This window comes from Cibotium barometz, chromosome 18 (genome assembly GCF_041138505.1).
Source record: "Cibotium barometz isolate CiBa-2024 chromosome 18, ASM4113850v1, whole genome shotgun sequence".
Classification (NCBI taxonomy): Eukaryota; Viridiplantae; Streptophyta; class Polypodiopsida; order Cyatheales; family Cibotiaceae; genus Cibotium; species Cibotium barometz.
In genome coordinates this window covers 57,287,807-57,310,637 of record NC_141063.1, presented here as the reverse complement: position 1 = coordinate 57,310,637, position 22,831 = coordinate 57,287,807, and the positions used below count along the sequence as shown (strand labels likewise).

The 22,831-nt window shown below is 46.9% G+C and overlaps 1 protein-coding gene across 1 annotated transcript in view; it reads right to left on the bottom strand.

Annotated features, from left to right (window-relative positions):
• The window catches only part of PDE318 (P-loop containing nucleoside triphosphate hydrolases superfamily protein), a 120,064-nt gene that overhangs the window by 88,442 nt on the left and 8,791 nt on the right, over positions 1-22,831 (bottom strand). The window contains exons 2-6 of the mRNA XM_086812774.1: positions 22,029-22,168; positions 20,566-20,686; positions 20,284-20,348; positions 19,952-20,065; positions 19,798-19,872 (exon numbers count right to left, since the gene is read on the bottom strand). Of these exons, the coding sequence (XP_086668900.1) occupies positions 19,798-19,872; positions 19,952-20,065; positions 20,284-20,348; positions 20,566-20,686; positions 22,029-22,168 (515 nt within the window). The remainder of the gene's footprint in view (positions 1-19,797; positions 19,873-19,951; positions 20,066-20,283; positions 20,349-20,565; positions 20,687-22,028; positions 22,169-22,831) is intronic.

Below are 22,831 nucleotides of genomic sequence, written 5' to 3'. Positions count from 1 at the left end.
TCTGATGATGATTCCCAGACTATCATTCCAGTTGATCCACCTCAGTCATCACAGAAGGTTGAGCCCGCAGCTGGAGTTGAGCCCCCGCGATCACAGGAGGCTCCACGATCTGTTCGAGTACCTAGGTGGTTGTTAGACACCCTTCGGGAGTCGGGTGTCACGGAGCTACCCTCCGAGTGGACCACAGAGGACGGCCCTCGAAGATCACATTGAGTCCGAGATAAAAGCAACACGGCGGAGCTTCTTCAGGTGAACTATGCTTTGATGTCTCGTATCATGCGGGATAAAGAGCCCACTTCCGTAAAGGAAGCCCTTTCACAGGATACTTGGAGGAAAGCCATGCAGGTGGAACTTGATGCCATCGAGAAGAACAACACTTGGGAGTTGGTACCGAGGCCGTCGAAGCGGTCAGCCATTGGTGTCAAATGGGTCTTTAAGACCAAATATGCGTCTGATGGGTCGATGGACAAACACAAAGCCAGGCTTGTGGCTAAAGGTTATGCTCAGCGGCCAGGCATCGACTACGAGGATACCTTTGCACCGACAGCGCGGATGTCCACAATTCGGACCGTTCTTGCCCTTGCTTCTTCTCAGAGGTGGCCTGTGTATCAAATGGATGTAAAATCTGCGTTCCTTAATGGTGACCTGCAGGAGGAGGTGTACATTGAGCAGCCTCCCGGCTTTATTGTTCCAGGATCGGAGGGGATGGTCTACAGGTTACGTAAGGCCTTGTATGGTCTTAAGCAGGCTCCCTGGGCTTGGAATCAGAAGATTGATTCCTTCTTTATTCGGACTGGATTTCAGAGATCGGTTGCAGATCCGAACCTGTATCTCTTTCGAGAACGCGGCATGGTCACGCTTATCATCCTTTGTGTGGATGATCTCATTCTCACCGGCGGTCATGTGGAGCACATTGGAGTGACGAAGGCTGCCTTGTCAAAGGAGTTTGAGATGACCGATTTAGGCTTACTCCACTTCTTTTTGGGATTGGAGATCTGGCAGACCCAGAGGGGGTTTTTCGTCTCTCAGCAACGGTATGTTCATGAGTTGCTTGAGGCCTTTGGGATGGAGAACTGCAAGCCTATTACTTCGCCGATGGACCCGAACACAAAGTTAACCGTTACAGATCCTTGTGAGCCAATTGATGCCTCGCAGTACCGGAAGTTGGTTGGTTCATTGATCTGGTTGCTGAACACCAGATTGGACTTGAGCTTCTCCGTGGGGCTGTTGAGCTCTTTTATGCAGACGCCATTGAAGTCTCATTGGGACGCAGGATTGCGCATCTTGCGGTATCTGCAGAGTACGAAGGATCTGGGACTCTTTTACACAGCAGGGAATGGAGTCAAGCTCCAAGGCTGGAGTGACTCAGATTGGGGAGGAGATCCAGACACGAGGAGATCTACTTCAGGATACAGTTTTACCCTCGGCTCAGGAGTAGTTTCTTGGAGCAGCAAGAGACAGCCAACTATTGCCCTTTCTTCGACAGAGGCAGAGTATCAGGCTGCTTGTGAGGTTGTATGGCTGCGGAGGTTGCTAGGCGAGATTGGGTTTCCACAGAAGGAGCCCACAGTCATCCAGTGCGATAACCAGTGTTGTATAGCTATTGCTCGGAACCCGATTTTCCATGCCCGGACCAAGCATATAGAGATACAGTATCACTTTGTACGTAAGAAGATCTTGGCTGGTGACATCTTGCTACTTTATTGTTCGACGGAGGACAATGCGACAGACCTCTTCACGAAGTCTCTACCTCAGGCTACGCTCAGGCGGCACTCCAGCTCCCTTGGGTTGGTTTCATAGCCAGGAGCTGAGAGGGGGTGTTAGAAGTCATCTCCTGTCTATATTCATACACCAAGGCCTCTGTTGTGGGTGTGCCCGCCCTGTATAAGGTGTTTTATCATTTTTCCACACTCCCCGTATTTTTCCCTATTTTTTCCCATTTTCCTAGTGGTGGGGAGGGTTGCCAGAGGATGCCAGGAGCACTCCAGTGCTGGCCGACTGCATGTTTATCAGTCGTGGGCTACTGGGCTGCTGGCCGACTGGAGTTTCTCAGTCGTGGGCACCTGTCTGCTGGCCGACTGCATTTATGCAGTCGTGGGACCATTTTCAGCAGTCGTGGGCATCTTTTATGCTGGCCGACTGCTCTCCCAGGGATGTATATATAGGCCCCTTGCCCCCACCACTTCCTCATTCAGTTTTTCCGGGATCTTGTGTACAGAGAAGAGTTTACACACCTATCTCTCTGTGTTTCTTGTGCTGTTTATTTTCTGCCGTCCACTTGCTCTTGTCTACCCAAGTTTGGTTATCATTTCCGCTGCATATTCTGACACATTCAACCGCTCGGCAATTTGATCGAATGCAAGGCATGGGAAACCAACTACTGATAGTCAATTTGCTCCATGCTTGGTAGTCAACACATAATCGTGAAGACCTATCCTTCTTCTTTACAAATAACTTGGGAGCCGCAAAAGGGGAAACACTAGGTCTAATGAACCCCGAACACAAAAGCTCATGAAGCTGATGATCAAGCTCTTCCTCCATCGACTTGCTAAGACGATAAGGAAACCTGTTCAGTGGATCCAAGCCTAGGAGGAGACCAATGCGATGATCCTCCAGTCTAGATGGTGGTAGCCGGGTAGATAAGCAGTCATCAAAGGAAAAGCTTGTGGAACTTGTCTTAGTGTGCTTGGCACCTTTCCAAGATGCTCGCAACAGCACAGTCAGCACCCTTTCTAATCTCTCGTTTCACCTACAAATGGGAAATGAGAAGAAAGTTAGGAATGCCTGGTTCCCTTTCAAGCATACTTGCTTGGAAGCATCGGCATGGACCAAAAACAAATGATGCTCCCAATTGGGAATGGGCTGAAACTTATGGAACCATTTCATACCAAGAATAATGTCACAACCTCTACGAGAGAGGCAATGATCAAATCCCTACGATCTTGACTTTTACTGTATGAGGAGCTTCGCCCCCCAGGCCTCGAACTTTACATGGGTACTCATGCCTTCCCCAAACCCAGCTATCTAGCTATCTCATGGTCAACAGAACAATCCACAACGGGCACGTTGAGTGGCCTATTCCGTGATAACATCCTATGTGATGCCGGTATCAAACAACATCATGACACCTTGTCCGCCAACCAACCCATAACATTTGAAAAGATCACCGGGCTCATAGTTGGCCAGAACGCCCTCCTGTTTATCTTGCAACTCCCTAATAATACTATTGTGAACCATATGTCCAAACAATGATGGAGTAGATGGAGGAGCAGATGGAGTGGCAATGGCCAAAACTGAAGCCATGGAGACGTATGGAGATGCCACCATCTTCTTGGGGCATTGGACCTTGGTATGTCCCTTACCATGGCAGAGAAAAACAACGGTTATCTTTGCTATGCTGGCCTATCTCAATAGGAGACAACTTGCCCCCTGTGATGCCTTGAGCATGCTTCTTGTCAACAGGCGTCAGATTAGACTGAGCCTCCTTGGGTTTGGACTTGGCGCCCTGAGTGTCGGATGACTAGGCTTGGGTGTGGGAGGACCCTTGCCACCTAGGACTTATGGTCTTCTTACCTTCCGGTTGATGCTTAGACTGGCTACTAGTGCCCTGGGACTACTTAGGCTTCCCATGATTGTATTTTGTCTCCATATCTTGGGCAAGCTGGCAGTCATCAAACATGGTTTTGGACCGGAGGGCCTGCACATCCCACTGAATCTGATGATCAAGCCCGTAGAGAAAAACACCAAGGTGCTCTTTATCGGACTTCTGAAGCTGAGTCCCGCACTGCGTTAGCTTATTGGTGTATTGAAGGACTGACTGTTGGCAAAGACCTCAAATCTCGTCTGCCAACCCATCCAAATACTGTGGAGCTAAAAATCTGGTCTTGAAATCCTCCATAAAGGCTTCCCACTTTGCCGTGAGTACGCCCCCCCTCGACATGCTCGCCTTGCCAGTCATTCCACCAAATGGTGGCATCACTTGCGAGGCACACCGATGCTAAAACAATTTCATGATGGTCATCCTTCGGAACATCAGAAAAATAAGAAGTAAACTGATGCAACCATGAAGATGAACAACATTGGCATCCATCTTACCATCATACTTACTGAACCGGATCCGCTCGTGAATGCTGGTTGTCTTTGTAGTCATTGCCAGTTCGGGTCGTACAGTGAGAAACAAGGCTTCGAACTCCCATTGCCAAGTTTCCTCCAACCGCTGAAAATGTTCCTGAACGATGGCTTGCTCTTGAGCCCATTCAGCTGCGAGGGAAGCCCGCAGCCTCTCAAGCTCGATCTCTCAATGAAATGCATCGGCCCTTGCGGCCACCTCACGCCTTTCCTCCACTACACGGGACTCCTCCTGGAGAGAGTGACAGAACTACTCCAACTCCATAGCTCTTTGCTGACGATCGACCTCCGGATTTCGATGTAGTAGGGATACCTAGGCTGAAGGCTGGAGGACGGCAAGAAGTAACTTCTGCATGTCCTACTACTGTTGTATCTTCTTCTGCATTTGCAGCTGTTGCTCCTGCATCTGCTGCTGTATCAAGGAAAAAATGGAAGTCATGGAAGGCTCAAGTCCAGATGAAGAGGCAATCAGAGAAGAAGGACGACGCTACGTGGGAGAAGATGAATCCAGGGGAGTAGCGGGCGCCGGGGGTGGATGCTCGTTGTTGACGATCGGCTTCCAGATCTCGATGTAGCGGGGATACCTCAGCTGAAGGCTGAAGGACGGCAATAAGTAACTTCTGTATGTCCTATTACTGTTGTTTCTGTTGTTGCATCTATGGTTGTTGCTGCTGCATCTGCTGTTGTATCAAGGAAAAAATGGAAGTCATGGAAGGCTCAGGTCCACATGAAGAGACAATCAGAGAAGAAGGATGCTCCGTGGAGACGATGAAATCAAGGGGAGTAGTGAGCTGCAACCGTGGTGAGGTTGAGTATTCTAGATTACTCATGGTGGGAGTGCAAGTGTTCAAGCCCAAGCACAAGAAAACCATCCACCATGGGTGAGGGAAGCTATTTCAGGGGCTTTCTTGGTAGGCTAGTAAACCCACCACCTACAAGGGATGGGAGCCACACTCCGGTACTTGGGTGTCCCCCTAGAGCCTGAAAACCAACCACACAAGGAAGAAAAATTTTAGCACTCTCTTTTACCAAAGATGAAGCTCTAATACCAGTGTGATATGCAACTTATGCAGAAGTATTCTTTCAATGGAATACAGAAGAGATTGCTTAAAGTTCTTGCTACAATTTGTAGAAATGATGGAGAGATAGAGATAGCACACAACCACCCTCTTAAAGGCCCCTGCCTGTTTGCCAGGTGTATTTGCTTATGTATCGCAAGACGTAAATGAAATACAAGATTGACTTGCTGGCTGTCCACTAAACAGTGAACAGAGACACCTTGGGGACTGTTTTGGGCTGCATGGAGCCTCTAGCTTGGGGCTGATTCAGGGCACCTTAGGGCCCCAGAGATGGCCTTCTTGATGAGCTGCATTTTAGGGCTACAGGCTGGCTGGACAGCCTTCTATCTATGCTCCCCTTATGCAAGCTATTCAAGGGTGCCTCTTCATGCTTAGGCTGACCCTTGAAGTCACAGGTTGCAAGATGATTTATGCCCTTGGCTGGCTGCTCTTCTATAGGCATCAAGTGCTAGGGTTTCTCACAAAAGACGTGCCCTTAAAGTCTCTTTCCATTGGCGCCTCTATCAGCCCAATAAACTGTCCACCTTTGCCCCTTTTTGTTCCACACCAAGGGTGCCCATGGGCTGGCACATGCCCCTCCAAAGACTAAGGCTTTTGACCATATAAATGGCTGCCTTTTGACACTTTGGCACAACACATTTGCCCAGGACTTGGACAAGGACTTGACACACACTTGGGCTTCCCCTCGCTCCCCTAACCAGTCGCCCACATAAAAGCGATCAATCCGTGATAGATTAGTCCCTCCCTGCCGGCGATCCGACCGAGAGGAACTAAGACTGTCCTGAGAGCGGGAGAAGGCCCCATGCTGCCATGCATCAGTGATCCTCAGTGACATGCAAAATCGCTCCCAAGCTGCAAGCTCCGTGCCGTGCACTCAAGACTATGGACTCTTCTTCTTGCATCTTCTCTTTGCCACGGGACGGCTGTCCCACATATTCATGTTCCCTATTGTGCACCACATGAGTTTGCTCATCCTGTAAAGCATTGGAGGCATGCATTTCATTGTCCCTGCCTCTTGTATTAGCATCTCCAACATTCATTGTATGGCTGTCCATAATGTTCTAAGTGTAGAGATAGCTAGTGTTCACGGTGATCGTCTCTCACGATAGAAGTGAAAGAGAACCGTATGCTCTGATACCAATGTAACTTGGTTGAACACAATGCTAATCAATACACTTAAATACACTAAGATTTGAAGGACACTTGCTCAAATACAAGAAGTAAATTGCTGAATTGACAAGAGGCACACAATGAGCCGGAACGGCCGACCCCTCCCTTGAGTAAATTGTATTACTATTGGAGAAATTCAATACATAGTTTCACGGGCATCCATTGCCAAATCCTCCATGCCAATGCATATGAAATTCAGCATTTAGAAAACAATGGTATGTCGATGTAGATCACCAAGGAGCTGCCTTGATGCCCGGCCCGACTTCAGTGCCCATATTCTCTACCATTGGCTCTATGTTCTACCAAGCAAGGTAGCAACATCTTCAAGAGCACATAGGACAAGAGAAATACTACACAGGGCGGCTAAACAAGGAGTCCTGTCCTTCTACTGAGTAAGTAATGACAACACATTGTCCAATTAGCTTACCAGTCTTCATAGAAGTTGTTGCAAGCGGAAGCCTTCGCGTTGGAAGCTTTAGAAGTGTTGATATCTTCGATTTGCCGCAATCCTTCGCGACAAAAGTCTTCAAGAGGATGAAGGGAACCCTGGGAAAGCTTCCCCTATGGTTCAACTTGAGAAAGGAAGGTTGAAATTAGGGTTTTCAGCAAAAAGACCAGAAATTACAGCAAAAATGAGAACTGTTTTGCTGAATTTCAGTCATTGGGAGTGAGTAGGAGAGTGATTAGCACTTGGAAACACTCTTGGAAGCTTGGAAAACACCCTAGCAAGTTGGGTATGGCTATGGAGAGCTTGGAAATGGAGAGAAATGGTGGAAAAACAGAGTTTTCAGCCTCCAAAAATCCTCATGAAGAGAAAACACGAATTTCTCTTAATAAGTAAGTGAATTGGGGTCCAATCACGTGAAGGGATATGGGGAGATGCCCATTTATGAGTAAAAGGGGAGGATCAGGTCCTGGACATTGAGTCTTGTCCGCCTCGGGACTTCAGTGAGTGTGAACTTGGAAGCGGTCATAATTTATAAGTGACTTTTGGGCGCCCAAACTTTAATGAAATGGGAACGCACTCACTTATAAATATTGGCTAAGTCCTAAGGGCTATTTGAGCCTAGATTGGGTAATACTTACCACCTGTTCACATGCCACACAACCATGTCAGCAGACAGTTTCACACGCACGGTTCACGGGCGGGCGTCCCCTAGCCCAGAACTACACATAGGTCATGCATGCATGAAAACAGCATGCAATTTCATTTGCAGGCAAGCACATAAAGATGCTATGCAATGCAGCATTGGCATGAGCAATTTCCGTTCATGAAACCATATAAGACCAGGCGTTTCCAGGCAAGTATATGCGATACCAGACCCAGTGGAAAGCCAATCCTCCAGGCGTTTCCGGGCATGTACACAAAGGCACAAGTCCCAGCGGAAAGCCAAGTCCTCCAGGCGTTTCCGGGCATGTACACAAAGGCACAAGTCCCAGCGGAAAGCCAAGTCCTCCAGATATTCCGGACATGATAACATCAAGTCCCAGCGGAATATCATATCCAACTATACAGCATAACACGTGTCAATCACATGCATAGGCACATTCCATAAGCCATGGACACCAATCCAATATGTACATAGTGTGAAAGCAAGAGTGAACCATTCGGGTGGCCAAATGGTGACATTCCCCCCCGCTTCTAAACAGTTGTCCGCAACTGAAATGCATCCAAATATGTCTGAAGCACATGCGGGCAATCTTTGAAGAACTCTTCATCTACCCATTTAGCATCAATGGGAAGATAGTTCTTAAACTTCACAAGGTAACGCCTCACAACTTTGCCTGCAGCAAGCTTGCGTTCCTTGTGATACACAATCTGCTCTGGCTGCAAGATCTCCTCAAGCTCATCCACTTCTGGTGGATCCTCAATGACCATTTCACTGGGCTCCGGCCCTACATACTTTCGAAGGAGACTCACATGAAAAGCATTGTGTATGTGCCAATGACTAGGTAATGCCAATCTGAAAGCCACTTCATTGATCTTCTCGATCACTCGAAAAGGCCCATAGTACCTGGTTGCAAGCTTAGGATATACACCCTCTTTGCCAGGCCTCTTTGCAAGTCTTGCTTTCTCAAATTTCAGCAATACCCAATCATTCTCTTTAACATCCAATTGCCTTCTATGCTTGTCGGCAGTCTTTTTATGCTTGTCTTGTGACCTTGCAATGGCTGTCCGCACCTGAGCAAAAGCAATATCCAAGTCTCTTACATACCCATCAGCTGCAAATATCTCATCCTTTGTGCAAAGGATGGGTGGCAAAACCACCTTACCATAAACAATCTCAAACGGGGCCTTTCCCGTATATGCATGCACCGTGTTGTTGTATGCAAATTCCACAAGGGATAAGTACTTCTCCCAAGAAGACTTCTGATCCGCCACATAACATTTCAAGAGATCCAACACGGCTGAATTTGCAGCCTCACTTTGCCCATCCGTTTGAGGGTGATAAGCTGATGAGAAGTCCAATTTGGTGCCCATATTATCAAATAAGACCCGCCAAAAGAGACTTGTAGTCCTGGGATCTCTATCCCCCACAATGGACTTCGGCATTCCATGATGTTTGAACACTTCTGCAAGATATATTTTAACCATATGCTCAGCTTTGATGGTCTTTTTGACCGGCAAGAAATGAGCTTGCTTGCTAAACCTGTCCACAATTGTCCAAATTGCATCATTACCCTGTTGGGTACGTGGCAAGTCCATAATGAAATCCATTGTAATACTTTCCCATGGCTGCGTAGAAATAGGCAATGGCTAAAGCAAACCTGGTGCCTTTTGCCTATCAAATTTGACCTTTTGACAGGTGATACATGCACGTACATGTGCCTCTATGTCCTTCCGCATACCTGGCCAAAAGAAATACCGCTCAATCATGTGCGTAATAGGCATTATGCCTCTATGACCAGCATATGGAGGAGCATGGCACTCATCCAAAACCTTTTGCCTCATGTCAGACACCACACATAGACAATTATCTTTCATGAGATAACCCTCTTTGATCACATATGAGGCATGTGCATGACCAGCCATCAAATCAGCCCAAATAGTGGCAAAATCAGCATCCGTATGATACAAATCACGCATGGTAGACAAGTCCCCATGAGAGGCAACCGAGATAGCTGCTACATACGGCTTTCGTGACAATGCATCGGCCACTACATTCTTCTTTCCCGGGGTGTGCAAGATCTGAAAATGAAACATAGAGAGGAAATTGGCCATCCTCATATGCTTCTCTGACAACTTAGTTTGAGTAAGAAAATACCTCAAACTCTGGTGATCTGTCTTCACAGTGAAATCAGCCCCAAGAAGGTAATGTTTCCATATAGTAAGTGCATGAATTACAGGCAAGAGCTCTTTCTCATATATGCCAAGAGATAGCTCCGCATCATGCAACCTACGACTCTCATAAGCCACGGCATGTCCCTCTTGATTGAGGACAGCCCCTATGCAATTTCCAGATGCATCACATTCCACACAAAAAGGCTTCTGCAAATCCGAAACGATCAACACTGGACCATGAGTAGTTGCATCTTTCAATTTGAGGAATGCCTCTCTCTCTACATTAGTCCATTTGAGCACGGCCTTCTTCTTTGTCAAATCATGCAAAGGAGAAGCAATCCATGCAAAGTGCCGAATGAACCTGCGGTAGTAAGAGCATAATCCAAGAAAACTACGGATCTCATGCACCTAACTCAATTCGGGCCGATTCCGTATTGTGTCAATCTTTGCAGGATCCATCCGCACTCCATCTTTGGACACAATATGTCCAAGATAATGTATCTCTGACAAGAAGAACTCACTCTTCTTTGCATTTATGAAGAGTTTATGCTTATGGAGCTCTTCAAAAACAATAGCCAAATGAGCTTTATGCTCTTCTTCGGTCTTCGAGAAGACTAGGATGTCATCAAAGAAGACACCTGTACATTTCCTGTACCCACGGAATATGCGATCCATCATTCTATTGAATGTAGCCGGGGCATTTGTAAGACCAAAAGGCATAACAAGATACTCATAAAGCCCAAATGCTGTCCTGAAAGCAGTTTTGTGTACATCCCCAGGCACTACACGCACTTGATGATATCCACTCTTGAGATCAATTCGGCTAAAGCATGCCGATCCATCCAACTTGTCAAGGATGTCGTCTATGCATGGAATCGGAAACCTATTCTTGATGGTAAGCTTATTCAAAGCTCTATAATCCACACACATACGAAAGGATCCATCCTTCTTTTGAACTAAGAGGACGGGTGAACAATATGGGGAAGAGCTTGGCTGAACTAAACCCTTCTCAAGAAGCTCATTTACTTGCTTCATGATCTCCTCTTTTTGGGATGCACTTACACGATAGGCTGGCCTATTAGGCGGTGAGCTACCCGGCACAAGATCAATGCGATGATCTTCCGGTCGTACAGGTGGTAACTCATTTGGTAACTCATCAGCAAAACAATCATTGTGCTCTTGCAAAAATTTCAGCCTATCATTACTAAGAGTGTTTACATGTACATTATTTTTCTCAACATGATCTCGTACAAAAATCAAGTACGCAAAAACACTCTTTTTCATTACTTTCTTAATTTGTACATGAGATACAAGGGGAATAGTATCACCCTCTTCACCAGCATCAATTACATGTTCTCTGCCTTTATGCATGAAGGTGATCCTGTTAGTCTTGTAAGCCTTGCATGGATCAATACGTGTATGCCAAGGCTTTCCAAGCAATACATCACAGCCATTCAAAGACGCCACAAGAAAATCCTCATGATCCACATAGCCTTGAATGTGTATGCGCAACTTGCCAAAAATAGGCATGACCTGCACTTCTCTACCAACAAAGGCAGCCCCTGCTTCAATTTGAGGACCCATGTCCTCCACTTCAATACCCAAAGCAGCTGCCATCTGAGTGGATATGAAATTTTCAGATGCACAATCATCAAACATGAACAAAGCGGGCTGATCTTTGAGCTGTCCCCAAGCTTTACATACAACCCTATCTTTGCTATCATGTGAAGTGTTGCCCTGCACATCTGGAACCATATGCACATTAGGCTTCGGTACATTAGCATTTTCAGCTTTGTTCTTCTTATTTGGGCATGCTTTTGCCATGTGCTCAGTGCTGCCACAAGTAAAGCATTTCCCTTCACGCATATATTGCTCCTTCTTCTCAGCACTAAGACCAAAGTTTGCCGGCTTATAAGGACGCTTGTTAGCAAACTTATTTTCAGCTTTTGGACTTGATTTGGCTTGGTTTTGGTCCCTTTTAGGTGGCTGTCCATCATTTTGCAGGTTTTGGACAGCCCTCTCTTTGCCTTGAAATGAGGGTTTAGCCTTATTGGATCGACTCAATTTGAGTTCCAATTGCTCGGTGGCGGTGGCGGCTGCGATTAATTGGTGTAAGGTATGACCAGGATACATTTGTAATCCCGCTTTGTACACGGGTTGCAATCCCGATTGAAACCTTCTCTTCCTTTCCGCCTCGGTGACATGCATAAATGGAGACACCTCCAAAAGCACTTTCCAAAACTTTTGTACATATGCATTTACCGATTCCCCCTCATTTTGCTTTACCCAATCCCACTTCATTGTTATCTCATTCAATGCATTGGGAGGCAAGAATTGAGCATAAAACCTCTCCTTGAACTCTTCCCATGATCTAACGGGATTCGGTGAGAGCTTCTCCGTGAGCCACCAATGGGCAGCAATGCCTTTCATGAACATGCTTACATGCCGGATCATGGATTTCTGAGTGAAATCCTCATCACTGAAAGCAATATCAAACTGGGCAATAAAAGCAAGTGCCTTTGATGCATCGTATTCCCCATGATATGTGTCAAACTTCACAGATTTGTCTCCGGCTTTGAAGTCACGAGACTTTGATGCATGTGTGTGCATCTCAACATGTTTTCCCCCATGTTTGTCCATTGGGACAGTCCCTGTAATTGGCATCATTTTTGGACCAAAAGGTGATGCATAAGGCATAGATACATGTGCCCTGTAAGCATGAGGCATGGCTGGCCCCTCAACATGCATTGATACATTTTCAGCCATAGCTTCTCCCTCACGAGCACACTCGAAGGCATGAGTGGCATGAGAGATACGCGGAATACCTGCACCAACAGAAAATTGCAGCCCATGTTGCATGTGTTGTGCATGTACATTTTCAGCCGGCAATGGCATTTGACATACATTTTGACCACTGCCATAAACATTGTATCCTTCACGGGCTACATGAGGTATTCCTGCATGGCGTGAAGTCACTGATTGTTCCTCTCCCATAGCATGGAGATTCATCCTCTTAGACATAACTTCTTGTTCGGGCACTTGTGGGGATTCCAAGACATGTGGGATGGTTGCCTTTTCTGCATAGGCATCCTCGGTACGAGCCAAGTATGCACGTGCTGCATCCCTCGGTTGCATGTGCAACTCTTGAGCAATCATTGCCATTGCATGATCCATATAAGATTCAGCTTTCTTGGCCTTCAAACGGTCATGTTGCGGCGATAGAGATTCAATTCTTCTTGTTGTGCATGGAGAAGAGCCTGCATACGAGTAAGTTCAGCCCTCAAGACTATGGACTCTTCTTCTTGCATCTTCTCTTTGCCACGGGACGGCTGTCCCACATATTCATGTTCCCTATTGTGCACCACATGAGTTTGCTCATCCTGTAAAGCATTGGAGGCATGCATTTCATTGTCCCTGCCTCTTGTATTAGCATCTCCAACATTCATTGTATGGCTGTCCATAATGTTCCAAGTGTAGAGATAGCTAGTGTTCACGGTGATCGTCTCTCACGATAGAAGTGAAAGAGAACCGTATGCTCTGATACCAATGTAACTTGGTTGAACACAATGCTAATCAATACACTTAAATACACTAAGATTTGAAGGACACTTGCTCAAATACAAGAAGTAAATTGCTGAATTGACAAGAGGCACACAATGAGCCGGAACGGCCGACCCCTCCCTTGAGTAAATTGTATTACTATTGGAGAAATTCAATACATAGTTTCACGGGCATCCATTGCCAAATCCTCCATGCCAATGCATATGAAATTCAGCATTTAGAAAACAATGGTATGTCGATGTAGATCACCAAGGAGCTGCCTTGATGCCCGGCCCGACTTCAGTGCCCATATTCTCTACCATTGGCTCTATGTTCTACCAAGCAAGGTAGCAACATCTTCAAGAGCACATAGGACAAGAGAAATACTACACAGGGCGGCTAAACAAGGAGTCCTGTCCTTCTACTGAGTAAGTAATGACAACACATTGTCCAATTAGCTTACCAGTCTTCATAGAAGTTGTTGCAAGCGGAAGCCTTCGCGTTGGAAGCTTTAGAAGTGTTGATATCTTCGATTTGCTGCAATCCTTCGCGACAAAAGTCTTCAAGAGGATGAAGGGAACCCTGGGAAAGCTTCCCCTATGGTTCAACTTGAGAAAGGAAGACTGAAATTAGGGTTTTCAGCAAAAAGACCAGAAATTACAACAAAAATGAGAGCTGTTTTGCTGAATTTCAGTCATTGGGAGTGAGTAGGAGAGTGATTAGCACTTGGAAACACTCTTGGAAGCTTGGAAAACACCCTAGCAAGTTGGGTATGGCTATGGAGAGCTTGGAAATGGAGAGAAATGGTGGAAAAACAGAGTTTTCAGCCTCCAAAAATCCTCATGAAGAGAAAACACGAATTTCTCTTAATAAGTAAGTGAATTGGGGTCCAACCAGGTGAAGGGACATGGGGAGATGCCCATTTATGAGTAAAAGGGGAGGATCAAGTCCTGGACATTGAGTCTTGTCCGCCTCGGGACTTCAGTGAGTGTGAACTTGGAAGCGGTCATAATTTATAAGTGACTTTTGGGCGCCCAAACTTTAATGAAATGGGAACGCACTCACTTATAAATATTGGCTAAGTCCTAAGGGCTATTTGAGCCTAGATTGGGTAATACTTACCACCTGTTCATATGCCACACAACCATGTCAGCAGATAGTTTCACACGCACGGTTCATGGGCGGGCGTCCCCTAGCCCGGAACTACACATAGGTCATGCAGGCATGAAAACAGCATGCAATTTCATTTGCAGGCAAGCACATAAAGATGCTATGCAATGCAGCATTGGCATGAGCAATTTCCGTTCATGAAACCATATAAGACCAGGCGTTTCCAAGCAAGTATATGCGATACCAGACCCAGTGGAAAGCCAATCCTCCAGGCGTTTCCGGGCATGTACACAAAGGCACAAGTCCCAGCGGAAAGCCAAGTCCTCCAGGCGTTTCCGGGCATGTACACAAAGGCACAAGTCCCAGCGGAAAGCCAAGTCCTCCAGATATTCCGAGCATGATAACATCAAGTCCCAGCGGAATATCATATCCAACTATACAGCATGACACGTGTCAATCACATGCATAGGCACATTCCATAAGCCATGGACACCAATCTAATATGTACATAGTGTGAAAGCAAGAGTGAACCATTCGGGTGGCCAAATGGTGACATGCACTATAACATGACTGCCTCCCACCCTATCGGCCGGATCCTCAAGCATGTTGAAGTCTCCCCCGACACACCAATGTGCGGCCTCTGGCAATGCATCCGTAACCTGGGTCCAGAACTCTGCTCTGGCACTAGCATGGTTGGACGCATAGACGTTGAGCACGCCCAATAGCTCATCATGCATCCTCAGAATGACATACTGTGCTCTACCAGGCACAATGATCCCTCGATCCACAATGGCCTGCCGCCATACATCTGCAATGACCATGCATACCCCTCCCTGTCCACCCAAAGGACCAAACCCTGCAGACCAAAAGGTGTCCCATCTACCAGGCATCACCGAACCATATCTCCGGATCCTGCTCTCACCCAAGTGGTGCTCCTGCATCATCAAAATATCAATGCTGCCACCAACCAGGCATCTCTGAAGCTCCTGCCTCAAGCAACCACGATAGCATATAAAATGTGCTCCGCCAAGGCCCTGTACATTCCATGAGATGATCCTCATGGATGACCTGCTGAGGTGGATGCTGTCTCAGCCGTACGGCGGGCCTTCGCAAGCGGCTTGGATGGAGAGTAGTCCCCATCCGAGCGGCTGCGAATCTGCCCACCCGGTGTACTGCAAGAATCACGAATCAGGCGCCAGTGGCTGTGTCCCATGGCGACTGCCTCCCGCTCAGACAGAGCAACCTCGTGTATACATACATATCCAGGATCGCGTGCTAAGTCTGCCACTATGCGAACGACCAAATGACGAATCCCTGAGGCATCCACACTCCCGGGATCCAAGAAAAAATAAGCCAACTCCCATAGTCGGCCTATCACATCTGTCACCTCCAGATCGCTCACATGGTGAGAAAACTCAACTGCGTAAGTCTTCAAGGTGCTAAGAGCGAGCTCCAGAGTCCACTCCCGGTCACATGGGCCACAGAGAGGGAACGAGAAGGCCACCGCTGAATCAAGTGCCTCCTCCCCGCAGGCCGGAGGTATCACTACATGAACTCGGATGGGTGCTGGCTCATGAGGGCCCTCTACTCCAAAAAGCCGTGTGAAGGAGTAATCAAAAGCCTCCGAGCGCTGTCTACTTAGCCGACTGCGGATAGATGATATCCGTGAAGCCCGAATCGGCATGGTAAGTCTCCTCTGTGGTGCTCGATCAAGATCGGTGCTCAGAGCCCTCCTGACTGCAGGTGAACGCCAGGGGACTGCCAGGGCCTCCCGGGGAGCTGAGGTGGGCGGGGAGGGAGGAGGGGGGGGGCGAGGGAGGTGGAGAAGGAGCCGCTCCTGAAACCGGAGCGGGGACGGGAGGCGGGGAAGGTGGAAGCGAGGTGGTAGGGGGGGATGGGGGTGGGGGGGGTGAAGGAGGGGGTGCTGGCATCTCCTAGCCCTCAGTCGTCGCGCAGGGGTCTCCTCCTATAGGGGAGCAAAGCTGTTCCTCACGGGAACCAGTGATGCTGGGATTGTGGCTGCTACTGCATCGGTCTCGGGGCGTGCTGCTGTGGCTGTCTCCCTCGACGGCGCCCCTGTCCAGGCTGCCACTCCGAGGTCTCTGTGGCCTGAGCAGGTGTCCCGGAGGCTGCCTGCCGAGCCGCATCTGTGGGCGGGCCACCAGGGGCCTGCTGCTGCGGTGAGGGTCGGGGTCTCCTGCGAGGACAGGCCTTGGCCAGATGGCCGACCTGCCTACAAATAAAGCACTGGTTCGGGAGCCCCGAGAACTCCACTCTCTGATCAATCCATCCCCCCCCTATCCTAGGTAGCTGAATGACCTTCGGAAGGGAGGAGATGTCAGGAACCAAAACTCTGACGGAAGGTGGCCAGCTGCTCTGGCCACCACTAAAGCTGCTGTGGGGCCAGTCTCTAGCACCGAACCCACCAATGCTCCTAGCCTAGAAAGGAGTGGCAGGTACTCACGGTGGAGTCCAGGGAAGCAAACTGTAACATGGAAAAGGCGCTCTCCCTGCTCGGCTGATGATGGGTCAAAGCCATGCTGCCAAGGTCCGAAGAATGCCCGAGCACCCCTGATGTCTAGGGGACTCATGGCTAGGACCTTGGCCACGCTCTGGGCAATCTCGAACTCGATCTGGTAGTGACCACAGCCCAGTAGCTGAACGTCCAAGATCTTGCCCACATCTGCAAGAAGGCGGGCCTGGAGAAGATCCCGGATCTCCCCTCTACTGGGGCGAGTGCCGACTATACGGCAGATGGTGGAGTGTGCCTGGTGGCGTTCCACCTCTGCGGCGAGGCTCGCTTCCTCTTCTGGCGAAAGAGAAAGCCTGATGGGGGTATCCTCAGGGGCGGGTGAGGGGGCTGCGGGAGAGTCCCTCTGAGGTGGGGCGGGAGGAGCCTCCATCACTGTCTGAAGCTAAGTCGAAGGCGGAGTGAAAGCGGAGAGTCCTGCAAGAGCCGAGCTGCACACAAAGGACGGAGGGGGAAGGCGGAAGGCAAAAATTTAAAAAAAAGGAAGACCCCAGGGGACGGAAAAATCAAAAAAAAAGGGGGGGGGGGGGGAGGAAAGGCGGCGAAGACAAAAAACACCCAAGGGGGGAGGCGGAAACAGCGCGTAGCAGGGGGCGGGGGGGAAGATAAGGCGACGGCGGCGAAAAAAGGGGAGGCGGGGCGCTGAAGAAAAGCGGGAGGGCGCGAAGTAGAGGAGAAGGAGCAGGGGGCGGGCGCTGCAACGCTAGGGCGCGCAGGATAGCCAGGCGGGGGAGGGGGGCAAACGCGAGTACAGGCGGGGGGGGAGGGGGGGGTGAGCAGACGCGATGGCGGGAGAGGGGGAAGGCGTGCAGTCAAGCGCGGGCAGGAAGGGGGGAGCGTAGCTTCAGCGAGCGATATGTTCTTCTGAGCTTTTACAATCCCTGTTAGGCCTCTCTCCTGCACCTCCGGGAGTAACTGCCAGTGTGCGATCCAATCGCCAAGGGACCTAGCAGGTCCTGTACTCAACGCACCCCATGAAACATTGAGGTCGATCCCCAAACATGTGGCCACTGGGTAAACGAATCACGGGGCTCTAGACCAATGGCTACCTAAGCTGCTCCTCTAAGGCTACTGGAGCAATCTGCCTAAGGGCCGGCCTGAGGTGATCCCAGGCTTAAAGTAAATCGGCTGCAAATCTCTTCTCAAAAGCTGGACTAAAACCGCGGGCCTGCATCTCTGTGAAGATCCATCTCGAAAACTTGCCCAATCTTACCTTGGAAGGGGTCATAACCTCCTTCAAGGAAGAGGAGAAGAAGATGAACAAAGGAGTAGGAAAGGACAACTCCTTCACAAAGAACTTCAAAAGTATGAAATGTTCACTTTATGTAGGAACAATCATACAGAAAAAGATTGTTACTCAAAGAAGCCGTGCAAACATTGTGGGAAAAATACCACAATGAGAAGAACTGCTTTTACAAAAAAGTACAGACCAATATCATGGAGGAGACAGAGCTTTCCCCAAAGGAAGCAAACTATTATTGTGATGATTGGACTTTTTAAAGTCCAAGTTATGTGTTGTTTTCTGCTCAATTCTATGTTGTTTCTCTTGTGAGTGTGTGACTTGATTCTTATTTGTCCTTACCTCGTCCTTACTCATGGGATCCTGTGAAATTAGAGCCATGTGATTTATCTTTGACTAGGAAATCTGGCATGAGAGTATGAAGTAATCCCTTGAGAGGGAGTTTGTTGGGAATCAAGGTCTTACCTGTGTGAATCCACTCTTATAAGCCAAGTAGTATGTTTGTGTGTAAACCACCTCTTAAAGGAGTTATAATAATAATATCTAGATATTTGTGTGTTATGACATAATCGGCGATGTCACTAAGGCAACCTTTGTAACCTATAAAGGTATTGAATCAAATACATAACAATCCCATCATTGAGTCATGTAGGACACTTTCCATCTTGAGCATTGTCTCCTCTCTCTAACTCTATCTCTCCCTATTGCTGCTCACACAGCCATAGCCATGATGCTCTTCAAGCCCCCATAGCTTAGGACATTTAATAGGAGCATCATATCTCTACTCTCAAAAATCCTCCGACTGAGTGGATTATAGAGACAGTATCCTTTGCTACCACTATTGTACCCCACAAAAATACATTTTGTTGCCTTGTCATCAAACTTTCTTCACATCTATTGAGGCACATGGACATATGCAAGACAACAAAACCCCAAAGTGATCAACTTTAGGCTTTTTATCATACCAAGACTCATATGGAGTGATGGTTTTCAATGCTTTTGTAGGGCATCTGTTCAAAACATGCATAGCACACATGATTGCCTCCTTCCACAATTTATGAGGCAAACCCTTGCCCTTAACCATACATATGGCCATCTCCATGAAGAATCTGTTCTTCCTTTCTACAACACCATTCTATTGTGGTGTGTATGGCATGGTACACTCGTGCTTAATGCCTTTTTCAGCCAAGTATGCTTTGAAAGCATCAGACATTTACTACACCCCCCCCCCTCCCCCCCCCCCCCCCCCCTTCGATCTGTACGGAGGGTTTGCACTTTGCAACTTTCCATCCCTTGCAACATAATGCTGAAAACGCATAAAAACCTCTGATTTTGCTTTGAAAGGGTATAACCAAGCAAATTTGGAGTAATCATCGATGAACGTTACAAAGTACATAAGCTTTCCAAGTGACGGTGTTCTCATAGGACCACATACATGATCCCAAAAGCAAGCATGGAAATTGGTTTAAATTCAAAGTCACTGCCCTGATGTATTCAATCCCCGTGCCACCCATGGAAGCAAGCAGGGGTAAGCTCTTTGACTTTCAGATCACCTTCACAAATTGCACACTTGTATACAAACAGTGTACCAATGGTCCAAATGTTTAACCTTGCCTATGTAAGTGCACCCTTGTACTGAAGAATATAATGAATAACCAGAATAAAGAACATACAGCTTCAGCAACAACGCTCTCTTGCGTAGGCTTTGAAGTCATACCTTGGCACATAGAGACGCATAATTTTTCCCCACATCAAGGATTTTTTTTCGAAACGTATTCACACTTTCCAAGACCTGTTTACCCCAAAATGTCATAAGTTTGTCGTTGATGTTATTCTAGCTTCTAAAGATCTTTCCATTCACACATTTATACCTCCTCATACTTGCCGGTTCCAAACGTCAGGTCAATGAGAGAGTACTCATATGCATGCAGGTGGTGCTTTCGTGGAAACTTCTCGATGTACACCCTCAAGGGAAGCGCAAGCTCCTACATACAGTTTCCATAAGTTAGCACAGCTGATATGAAAGGCTTTGCACACATCATGCGCTCCCAGAAAAAGGTAAAATCTCACCCGCTCATCTCAAATGGGCATGGGATCTTTCCCCACCCAGCCCCTGCCTATCCAATGGTGGGAATGGGAAAAAGTTTGTAAAGCCCCTAAACTCAAAAACGAGATGCAAAGCAAATAACTATTTATCACTTGCCTTGGTCAAAGCATCTAGCTGCTTGGCACCTCTATTCCGTTCCCGCTTTGCAATATTCGCTATGCCTGACACAAGTCCAAACTTTACATTAGAATTTCCATCCATGACACCTCTATATGTTCACACTTAATAGTATCATCATTTTCGCATAGTTTAAAAATAAAAAAAGCTTGCCCAAGCCACCATCACAACACACTGCCCAGAAGGGGATGTTAATTTGAACCCTGACACCCATATGTCTCAAATTTTAACAAAAGAAGTCAAACAAGCTAATAATTTTACCTCTTGTGGGTCCCACATTCCTGGCCTTCCTCAATGCAGATCCAAGGAGTTCACTTGAGCAAAGCACCATGGGCATGTGTTGGAAAGCGCCTAGTTCTTTTGGTGGAACTTTGACTGGGTCCTGTCACCAATCAAAAAGCTTAATCAAAGAACAAAGTGATCTCAAAACACCACCATAGAAAGATGGCAAGTTATGAGCTGTTGACTTTAGAAAGGACATCCAATGATGTGCTACATGCTTTTACCTTTCACTTCATGCACTTAAATGGGGTCAATGAAATTTTAACTTTAGTATAAACTTAATCATCTAATTATTGCCATATTACGTCAAAGAAGTTTCAGGAGGCAAAATAGGTTCCATCTTTACTGTGCCTGCATATGATACTCATACTACATTCACTTTAACAAAGCCCTTATTGATACATGAGGGTCCAAAGAGACCACTTTAAATAACATGATAAGTAGATCGTAAAAGCAAGACCACATCAAGTGTTTAAGAAACATGTGCTGGAAGATTAAAAATCATGACAACCAAAAGGTAAAATGAATAGCCCTCACTAAAGAAGCCAGCTGTTTGATGCTTTGTCCATGAAAATGCCACCCGCTATGCCAATGAAAGCCACACTTAAATCACTTGCACTTGTAAAATAAGCCCCTCTAATAGCATTGAGCATGGATGGTTCTTGTATCACACATTTGAGGTTTGAGACATGTATGAAGTGAGGAGGCGGTGAGCCTGTATATAGGACCTCTATGTTCCCTGCATTTTTTAACATGATGCTGGCCTACCTGGCAGCCTCACTAGCCATTTATGTTGGTCAACCAGAAGCAATCTGGCCAGCTAGATCTCTCCTATGTGCCAAGCCCTCACTTATATCCACTTCTCCCGCTGGTCCTAGGAGTGCACATCCAGCACCATCATCTACCCAAGGTGGTTAGTCACATTTTTTCTAGTTTGAATACAAGTAGAAATATGGTAAATTCAAAACAATTGTGTAGACATAATGCATGCAGGCAGTATGGGAAAGCATACGGGATGCATGGATGAGGAATAGAGGCCGCCTAAAAAGGTCTAGGACAAACAAGAACTTCAAAATTAATATATAATTTTGTACATTTTGGACAGCGTACGGAATGCTTGTACGGTACACAATGTACTGTACAGAACATGAGGTTGAGTACGAGTACAGAATGCAACCATGCATCTATCATTAGATATCTCCACAGATTTATCCAATCTATGATCTCAAACTTGGTCTCTCCTCATAACTAGAGCCTTAGACAAGCGAGACAAAACCCATGCAAATCATTTAAAAAAAGGATCACTGATTTCTGAAACAAACAGCCTACAGAACAATTCACTAAAAAAAAGACCTGAGAGTTCTACTCATATTAAAGACACATTCAACTTCAATCAAACTTCAATAAACCTTAAAAAGCACAAGTGATTTGATAGACCATACTTGCTTCAATGGCTCCTCCTTTATGAATGCTTCATCATATGCCAAATTAGATCTTTCCACATCCTTTGCTACTAATGTGCTTTTGAGAGTTTCTGCCAATCCAATCTTGTTGACTTCACTTGACTCACAAGTCATGGACCCTGTCCAAAACAACTCACATTGATAAATTCATATTCTCTCTCACGTGATTACCATTGTACAGCTAGCTAGTTAGTTTATTCTTTTATTTTCCATGAATCAGTTCCTTCATGAAACTATTGTAGCACATTTTTAACATCTCATAGAACCTTTGGAGTCTTTTGTAGACGTTAATACAACTCTCTCTCTCGTGGCCACATTGAGCATGCAATGCCCATGTAGTACGTGGGTCCTAATCGTTGAGTAGCTCGTCTTCTTCCTTTCATGGTTTTGTTGGCATGTAATTACCCAGAGATCACATGCATTACTTTTGGTCTCATAGACCCTTGGGTCTCTCTCTCTCTCTCTTTTTCCCTCGCCATCGCCTATGTATCACATATTACACCCCCATTATGGTACTGGTTGGAGCTAGACAGATCTGCATTGCATTCTTGTATACCCTACGCATATAGGTTGCATACTGAGCCTCTGGCAGTAGTGCTCCATCCATCACACCCCCCCACTAGCTCAGTACTTTCATACTTTAATTCATGTTCATTTTGTCCTTTTTTTTTCTGGACATCCAGAAGACATTGACAGTTGTACATTGATTTGTCTCATAGGTCGAGTTCGGCCTCTAGTAGACGTTAATACAGCTTTCTTTCTTTCTTTCTTTCTCTGGCGGT